This window comes from Palaemon carinicauda, chromosome 36 (genome assembly GCF_036898095.1).
Source record: "Palaemon carinicauda isolate YSFRI2023 chromosome 36, ASM3689809v2, whole genome shotgun sequence".
Classification (NCBI taxonomy): Eukaryota; Metazoa; Arthropoda; class Malacostraca; order Decapoda; family Palaemonidae; genus Palaemon; species Palaemon carinicauda.
Window position 1 is genome coordinate 33,309,891 of NC_090760.1, and position 10,000 is coordinate 33,319,890.

General features: G+C 43.0%; 1 protein-coding gene across 1 annotated transcript in view; it reads right to left on the reverse strand.

Moving 5' to 3' along the window:
- Positions 1 to 5,140: 5,140 nt before the first annotated feature.
- LOC137628563 (zwei Ig domain protein zig-8-like) overlaps positions 5,141 to 10,000 on the reverse strand; it is a 99,839-nt gene continuing 94,979 nt past the window's right edge. Inside the window, exon 7 of the mRNA XM_068359715.1 lies at positions 5,141 to 5,290. Coding sequence (XP_068215816.1) covers positions 5,141 to 5,290 — 150 coding nt within the window. The remainder of the gene's footprint in view (positions 5,291 to 10,000) is intronic.

Here is a 10,000-nt window from a genome sequence, read left to right on the forward strand (position 1 = left end):
GGACTACAAGAACCAGATAGTTAATACTATAATTTGAACATGTAAACACATCTGAAGTCTTCCAAATTCCAATACTTTTTGAAACACACAAAAATAATTTTTACAAAATCGTTTTTTCCAGATGTATATAAGACACAATATTTTCACGAGTCACAGACTACAAAAAATCATCTATATATTTAGCGAGACTATAGAATAGATGCATCCGATATTTGAAGGGAACGTGATATCCGAATCCAATAGGAAGAATATGCTGTGATGAACAATTGCATCACCACTGAAAGGTGACGATTAATAGGAAATGATGTAGATGAAGAGGAAGCCTTTTCACCGTCAGTAGAGCCACTTTCCTTTTCTCCTTTGTAAAGAGCCGCTTGCTTCTCTCCTGTCGTAAGAAATGTATATATTAGAATTGATAATGTTTGAAGTTTCTTCTAAATTCAGTCTTATACATAATTTAAATGTATAAGGCACTGTTGCCGTAGTGTGTAAATCTTAGTTAGCAAATCACATTAATAATAATGATCCAATATACCTGCTAGTACTCCCTTACTCACCCTCAAGTCTTTTGATTCATTCTCAACTACTTATATAAATATTTATTTTTGGAAAACACTCATTTCCAACACCCTCGCCTTTTCCAAAGACGTTTCCATAACACTCCTTCCCATTTGCTATATGCATGCCAAAACCTGGCCACAGTGCCATTTCTCTTTGATTATTACTTTTGCCTTAAAATCAAAGAACAATCCCATTTTTATGCCCCAGAAACAGATTTTGACTCCCAAAAAGAATCTCTTATCTTTCATTAGTTTACCCTTCGGGCACATGAACAATAATCTAAAATTTTCCTCACCATGCTCTTTCAGCCGTTCCCAAACGTGTCGCAGCCATGATATGTGATACACTTGCCCCCATCTCTCTTTTTCCAAAGATTCAATAAATTCAATAAATACAAAGTGTAGAATGTTTAGGATTGAATGATAGCAATAAATAACAGCGTTCGGTGAGGAGTATAATATGAGATCCGGACACAGTCTGACTGACTCGCCTGCATCAACATGCTATGGACGAGACAGGAATAGCTACCTTCCTTTTTAGGGAGAACATATACTTACACTATAATATTACATCTTTCCTCCCCCCCTCCCCCCAAGATTTTTAGTAAAGTATGAGCATGTACGTGAAATGCCTAATACGTTGATGAACATTTCACATATGAATGCAGTTATTTTGCATAAATCAAACAACAATCTATTAAGTAACAAAGACAAAAATACGTATCATATAATAAATGGTTATCAATCTGCTACTTAGAAGAAAATAAAGAATACTCGGCATCTTTTATGCATAAATAAACACAAATTGTAGCAGAAAAAAAAAATTACAATTATTCGCATGATTATATTATTCATACATATATTGTGTATAATATTACTGGCGGTGTAACGAGGAACAATAAACAGGTACAATTCAATGAAGGGGAGAATTGCATGTAATATTACACGCTGTCATTGTCCATGACGTAGTCTGAAAACCACGCCGAGCTTGTAGTCTGCCTCTTACGACATACTGGCACCTCCAACAGAGTTGAGGTGGTGGTAGACGGCGTGTGAGAGAAGTCGAGGCCGTATATCTCCTATTTCTAAGGGACAGATGTCCACTGCCATCCAACTTCATTTAGTACAGCAGGTGGGGAAGGGAGTCCACCACCAACCCTGTACGGTCCCATTCATTTGTTACCTTGTTTTGCTCTCACGCGGGCCCCTACTCCTAAGGGGTTGAGTATCCTGGCGGTGTGACTAGCACCGATTTTCTCTCTGTTGGTGGCCATATGAATTTCGCGCTTCCAATACATGTCAGTTGCTTCGCTGTAGGAACGCCATCTCATAATTGCCTCTCAGTTGCCATCTGTGCAGGTGACCTGTTGATATTGCGAATCGGCGTGTTCAAATATTACAGTATTGCGAGAGAGGCCTTATTGCAGTCTAGGCTGTCCCCTTCCCCAGTGTTTGCCCTGATTATCCTTTTGGCTGTTTATACTGCTGATTCTCCTTTCCCATTCGACTGTGAGTATTGTGCCGATGAGAGGCGCACCTTTACTCCCATCTTTTGAAGAAAGCCGACATTTCATCGCTTACTAAGTTTGTGCCCCCATCCGTGGACACTTCCTCTTGGGGCCCCACCTCATGAAGTAACCTCTTAGCACAGATATTACCCTGTGAATTGATACCATTAGCGAAATGCGCTATTTCCACCCATCCAGTGAGCCTATCAGTGTATGCCAGGTACATCCACCCGTGTAGCTGGAACATATCAGCGACCGTACATTAAGAGGGGTAGTCTGTGGGTGGTGCGATGGTTATTGACTCCTCTGGTTATGAAAGGGCATGGGTGTTGCAAACAATACACGAATTCGTGTGGTGCTGAAGGTCATCCTCCATGCCAGGTCTATAGACAGACTGTCAGGACCTCCTGAGCATAGAGTCAATTTCTTGGTGACCTGCATGAAGGTTTGCTGAGATCTGTCGGCAAAGTTCCTCTGGAATAACCAGTCATATATACTTGTCTTCATATGCGTAAAGCACAAGGTTTTCCGAAGTTTATAGGTGATCTCTCACACCATAAAAGGGCTTAAGACAGGCTACCACCTGCGACTTCTGCGGGTGCCAATCACCTGCAGATACCTTCGTCATTAGTAACTGGTATACTTGGTCCTTGGCTGCTGCTGAACTGACAGTTTTTTTATCTTTCGTGACCTCCTCCTTATGTAGTCACGATGGCTGCTACAGTGACGGACGCTGCCATGTCATCCTCCAACTTAACATCACTGAAGTCAGGGGAGGTTCGCAGGGAAGGGAAATGAGATAGAAAGTCGGCCACACAAATTCTCTTACCTGGTCGATACTTAATACTAAATTCATACTGGAGGGTCTTCTCCTTCAGCCTGAACAATCTTGGGTTAACGATGGTTGCCAGGGCTCTATCAACCTGGAGCTTAACCAAGGGCTGGTGATCGGTGATAAATGTATGGTTGGGGCATCCAAGGAGCAGCAAACTAGCCTTCATTAGGCACCACATGACAGCCAGAGCCTCCCCCTCTACTACTGCATACCCGGCATCAGCAGGGAATAGGTGTCTACTTCCGTAAAGTGCAATTCTCCAGCCATTTTACAAAAGAATGGCATATCGTAGTCATGCAGCTACAGTATTGCTGAAGTATGACGAATCTAATGCCTTCTCTGCTCCAATCTTTGAGGGCGACTGTGAGGCGAGACTTGTCATAGTATGCAAGGCCATCCCCAGCCAGCTTGCAGAGGGTGTCCTTGGCACTCTTGAATTTCTCCTGCAGATATGTGTCCCAAAATACGTGTTTGCCAGTCTGTTTCTTCTTCTGATATCTGTGATGGTGGGCGTGTGTGGCATGGGAAATATCCGAATGGCGCCGAGGCAGTCTCCAGTCAGTTTATTGCCCTCCCAGCCTAGATGAAATCCAATAAATTCTGCTTCCCTTCTGCAAAATTTAAATTTTTCTGGCCTAGCATGGTGCCTTTTGCTGTACATGTTGCCAGGAAATCAAAGTTGTATCAGAAGGCTTCTTCAACCACACCATCATAGAGGAGGGTATCATATGCACACTTGCACTTACATGGTATGTCCTTAATGGCATCATCAAACCATCTTCTATATGCATCTGATGCTGAACAGTGGCCCATAGGGGTCCTGCAGTACTGCAAGCGGGCCCAGGGTGTGATGAACGTTATTAGTCGGTGACTTTCCTCGTTGAGTTCCATCTGTAGGGATCCTCAATATGCATCGGCCACCTTCTTGCAATAGTGCTGGGGGATGCCAGATACCATATCCAATAGTGCTGGGGTGTGGTGGGTCTCCATCCTACAGGAAGCATTTTCGCGTTGATAGTCCAATGTGCGTCGAGATGCGGCCCCTTCTTCTTTGCCACCACGACCATTCGTTTGCACCACTCTGTCGCCTCTCCTAGGGGGACTTCTTAGAGGACTCCCTTCTGTATATCCTCTTCAATTTGATCCTTCACCTCAACTTCCCAAAGCTTGGGAACTCCTGCAAGATTACGACAAGCATATCCCACGGCGTTTGGCATTAGAGGGATCTGGTAGGGTGCTCCCAACATCATTGGTAATGGCTTCCTAGTCGTGTAGAAGGTCGTCGATGAGAAATGCTGTAGTAACCACTGCTCCCAGCGAGGGATGGTTTCTTCAATAGGCTGTAGCAGAACAGATGAAGGGCTGTAGATAAGTGTCATGCCGGTAGAAACACTAGCTGCTATAGGTCTCGGGATATGATGCGGAAAGTCATTTGGGACAAGTTCAAGGTCAATGCATGCTGAGAGAGAGAGGTACAACGACCTCGCAGGTTTGACGAAATACAGTTCTTTCACACTGGTATGGTTTCTGAAGGCGATTTGGAAGGTCGCCGATCCCTGGCACTCCACTGAGTTGCAGCGACAATTGACCCTCTCACCACCGAGGCTGTGGAGGAGTCCGGTGGTATCTTCCTGCTTCTGCAATATTTCCAGATATGGCCAGTCTTGTGGCAGTTATGGCAAATGAGAGATATTGCCGGGCATGCGTTTTTCTCTGGGGCATGACTACCTTCGCAGTTCCTGCACATTCGTTTAGCAGCGATGAGGTTCAGTGACGGTTGGCTTCTCCCTGCATGCATGGTAGCTGTCTCAAGGGTGGCCCCAGCGCCACTTTCCATATTAAGTACCGTGACTTCCGTTTCCTGTTGCCATCTTTGCTGCATTCCACAGGCGTCCGGCCTGGCCGCTTCAAACACACAACACATTACTCGCAAGCTATCCACACTCATGAAATACCCACATGGTTGGAATGTTTGTTTATTTAACACTTGATCCCCTAGACCTACTATGAGTATCCTTAATAACATATATTCTGAATGGTTAAAATCCCAATTAGGACACTGAATCCCACAATCTGTGGCCTTTTGAGAGCAACGTACGAAGAAATCCCTGACGTTCTCATTGTGGCCCTGGGCCATATTGTAAAACTCTATCCATTGCACTGTTTGGATCTTTGTACAGATAACGAGACCATAGACTCCTTTAAGGAAGGACTGGAACGTCCCCTGCTCGGGGTTTTTAACTTGAGTCTGAAAGATTAACTTGAGTCTGGACTAAAATGACTTCTTGAAGGGCTAGAAACACGATCTCTGGATCTAAATGAGGGTTTTTGAGGATGGTGAGTTCAATAGTAACATTTTCAACACCACCTGGGGTCATCTTCAAGGTCTGAAGGTCATTTATCAAGGTCAAATTTGTGAATTTTGGTCATTTTTGCTCTTTTTTTGTGTGTAACTCATAAATGGTGAGAGATAGCTGATTATAATATGAGGCAAGTCTGCAGAGCTGTCCGAATTTAATATATATTGTCATATATCGTCCTTCAAGAAAGGACTGGAACGTCCCCTGATGGGGGTTTTTAACTTGAGTCTGAAGGATTAACTTGAGTCCTGGACTAAAATGACTTCTGAGAAGGGCTAGAAACACGTTCTCTGAGTCTAAATGAGGGTTTTTGAGGACGGTGAGTTCAATAGTGAAATTTTCAACACTACCTGGGTCCATCTTCATCCTCTTCAAGGTCAAAAGGTCATATTTCAAGGTCAAAATAGTGAATTTTGGTAATTTTTACTCGTTTTTGTGTGTAACTCATAGATGGTGAGGGATGGCTGATTATAATAAGAGGCAAGTCTGTAGTTCTGTCCAAATTTAATATATATTGTCACATATTGTATTACTCAAACATTCCAAACAAGCCCTAAAACAATGAAACACTAAAATAAAAAATAAAGAACGGTATTTCTCATTACAACAAAACTCAAAGACATTAACATTTGATTAGATGAACATCGCTAGATGGAGAGCTTTTCTTGCCTCCTGAGGCATCTCACAGCCTTTTCTTTGTCACTTACATTGAGAACCTGAGCATTCAATAGAATGTTGGCTAAAGTCGTACATGCTGCATTATTAGTAGCTAAAGGTGCATCTACAAAAGATAACAATTCAGCAAAATGAAAGCGGCAATGCATTTTAGTCATGGCATGCAAATTATAGGCATTATGTACAAAAAAGACAGTTGAAATAGTTGGCACACTCAGGCCACCTTTATTCAAATGATCTAAGAACTCAGATGACACCTCGTTACCATCTTCATCATCCATGATATCCTCCATACTAGTGCTATTACAATATTTATGAACAAGGTATCCAGCCAAATATACAACTTTATGCTTAAGGTTATCAGCAGACCTCAAGTGCTCCCGAGTGTCTTGAGGAGTGATCTCGTCAATGAGTTCACTTCGCTCATCTGGATTTATGGAAGAAGTACAATTCTTGTTGCAATCAAGCACACGAGAACTAGATTCTGGCATAATGTCATGCTTTAGAAGTGTCTGCAAATTTGTAACTTTTGCTGCAGCCATAATGTCAACTACATCAATGTAGAAGTTTCCACCACTTCTTTGCCTGGCTTGACCGAAAAACTTTTCCAAGGCTTCATCCGCGAATATAGCAGGAAGAACGTAGTCAAAGTCTTTCTCTGCCAGAAGCAATTTGGCAGCAGCCACATTATTACGTGTAGACACAATGAATGCTTCAGCAGTTTACTTAGTTAACTTCAGCTTACGACCACTACCTCCTTGCCATGTGCAGGTCGATATAATTTGTCAGGCGTCCTCCAACTTAGTGAAAGATGTACAGTCTGCTGTCCAAGGCTGTCTGGATTCGTCACGTAGATGTCTAGCTGAGAAACGGTCTTTCACATTCATCATCTTGAACCACTCACTCATTGTCTGGGTGAGAATGATGGTGCCTTCGCTGATGCCCAATGAATCCTTGAAGGTCTTTAAGGCAGCGACAGTCTTATCATTGAACACCTGACATACTAAGGGTACGGTCTGGCGTTGAAGGGGTTTGGGGAAAACAGCGGTGTGCGTCAGCTTGGTTAAGCGAATAGGAGTAGCTCGGTCGATCTCATAAAGCTTCCGAATATCACTCCAGTAAGCTTTGTACTCATTGCCATGTACAAGAAATGAGAGTGTCTGGCCATCAACAGTAATCCAGTTGTTACGAACATTTTTGAAGATGTGCACGTAGTCGTACACTAAGAACATAGATTGCTCTTGAATGGATAGCACTTGACAACTTCCAGGTCCTCCAAGTTTCGAATAAACACTGCGATTGGTATTGCAATTGTCACTTATCAAAGAAATCACAGTACCCGCCAGCACCAACTACAGCTGAGGCAGCTTCAGTAAGAAGTTCACTCAGCTTATCGGCAGCTAGCTTTTTGCAGGGTAAAACGCGTAGAATATAGCGTGGACCACCAAAATGGCAGGCAACTTCAACAACCATAGCATGTGAAGCAAGCATTTCATGGTCACTACCCGCTGCAACGTTTTGAGCATATCCTAGAACATGTCCTCCAGAAAATCGCAATGACTCGATCAGCTTTACTTCATCAAACATTAGATTCACCAAACGCTGCTGCGGCTTAAGCTGGTCGAATAACGTTTTGAGGTTGGAGTCCTGCAGACTACTAGAAAGCACCTCTTTTATCTTTTTTGTTGATGGTAGAATGATTAAGCCAGATCGACGAATCATTTTGTATGCACTGGGTGATATGTTGTGAAGCTGCATTGCGAATATCAGAGTGTCGGTATGAAATCGACGACCATCAGGAGGTTTGAACACAAGCCGCAGCTGTGACAGAATGAAGGTTAAATGAGGAAGCTCGTGTGCCTCAGTCATTTTGCAGAGCTGGCTTATTATGTACTGAAGACTTTCCTGGCTTGTGTACTCATAGGTGTTTACCTGTTCAGTTATGAATCTAATCTGGGACCATTTTGAGAGCAAGCTGTTCTTTTGCAAAGGAAAAAGTCGTTTAGGCACCTCAATGCCATCTTTCTCAACTCTATTCAAGAATAGGAATCCAAAAGGTGAGTTGACTTGTTGTAGATGAAAGTACTGCGTGACAGTTTGTCCAGTAGCGTCAGTTCTTGATAGGTAGAGATCTTTCTGGTCTTTTATGACGTTAAAACCAGGAAAATAGGAGCTAATTTTGGCGCGAAATTGGTCGAAATCTCGGATTTTGTCTGCAGCCTCAGCAGCTGCATGCACCTTTTTAGCTCTTGATTGTGATGTAGAAGATGATGTTGGGCGTGGGGCTAAGGTAACCTGCTTCAAAGCTGATTTTGGTATTCCAGGAAATATTGATGGAGGTTGTTTGGGTCGCTTGCCACCCTTAACTGACACCCATTCACAATTGAAATGTGTCTCACAAATATATATCTCCTTCAAGCGTCTCAAGCTTTCTTTCTCATTTGGCATTGCCAATATCCATCTCTCCCTCTCCTCAGGATCTTTTGGGAAGGATATGACTTTTACATAAGGTGTCCCATCATAGTTCCCTTTACAACCAAAGCAGCTACAGTGACGTGGCATATTGTGAGATCACCAGCTGAACCGTTTCTATAACAAAAACAGAAACAAAACACATTAGTCAGTGAGATTTGAACAGAAAATGGGAGTTGCATAGAAAACCAGATAAAAACAGGAAAAGTTGTGGGAGCAAAATGATCTTAAAATTTGAAAATACATAACATATGTCAATTTTAAAAAAAATCAGGCATGAAGTCTCTCAGAACGAGACTGAAAACGGCGTCCAAGCCCTACTCAGTCAAAAAGGCAATCCAAACTTCTACACTGTACATGGCATCAAGGGCACGCTGCAGCGCAAGTGTGTAGTACAGTCTAACGTATTGCACGGCCTCGTTGGTTGGCACCTTGCAAAGTTGGAGCCAACATTCCATTGATCTTTACCATGGTGGGAACGTGGACATTTACATCTCCATTTCGCACTTTTCAGGGGCTGCAGATGCTGGGACCCTAACCGCGGAACCATGTGTTCCAGGTGGGACAACGTTGGCAAGGCCAGTCTGGAAGGCTTTGATTGCACGTTACTGTTGAGACTTCTATAACTGTGCACGTGCGGCATCACGAAGACCCGGTTGGTTGGAATTCCTCAGGCCAGCAGATCTTCGGGCAGGAACTGTAGGTCTTCGTGGTGTCGGCATGTTGGCCAATTAAGAGCATAAGTAACTCACTGCGCCATGTAGGATGTTTAGGATTGAAGGATGGCAATAAGACGCAGTGTTCAGTGATGAGTATAATATGAGACAGTGCGTCTCTTACGAGATCTGGACACAGACTGACTGACTTGCCTGCATCAGCATACTATGCTCGAATCAGGAATAATTCCCTTCGTGCGTGGAGAGAACATATACTTACGTTATAATCTTACACAGTCATTTCATCTTTGTATTTTTTCTCTACCTAAGCATTCAGATTTTTTTTCTTAAAAACCTAGGTGTCATGCATTTCTTAGCCACCACTCCAAATTTTCGCAGTAAAAATAATAACTTTTTTTTCAGCGATTTTTTTTTTTGGATAACATTTCCTCGGCCATGTACGTACAAACAAGTTGTCTTACGAGAATAAGTCCATATGCTATTAAAGGTTTAAAGGTTTAAAGGCTGCTCATGAATCAGAGGGGCAATGGACAGTGTCATTGCCCAATCGAGCAGGACAATGCCCTAAAGACTGACCATATACACACATGATCAGCACCCAAGCCCCCTCTCGTCCCAAGCTAGGACCAAGGAGGGCCAGGGAATGGCTGTTGATGACCCAGCAGACAGACATATAGGCTCCCCCGCAGCCCCCATCCTTAGCTCACAAGGATGGTGAGGTTGCAGCAACCAAAGAAACTAACGAGTTTGAGCGCTTCTGGAACCCAAACCGGGCATTCACCAGGCAAGGACGTTACTTTCAGCACATAATTAATGAACTGATCAGTTATTATTCTTATCATTTCAGGTACATTAAAATTGTACCCTCAATCAATGACACTTCCTAAGACAAAGAGATTACTTACTTTACTCC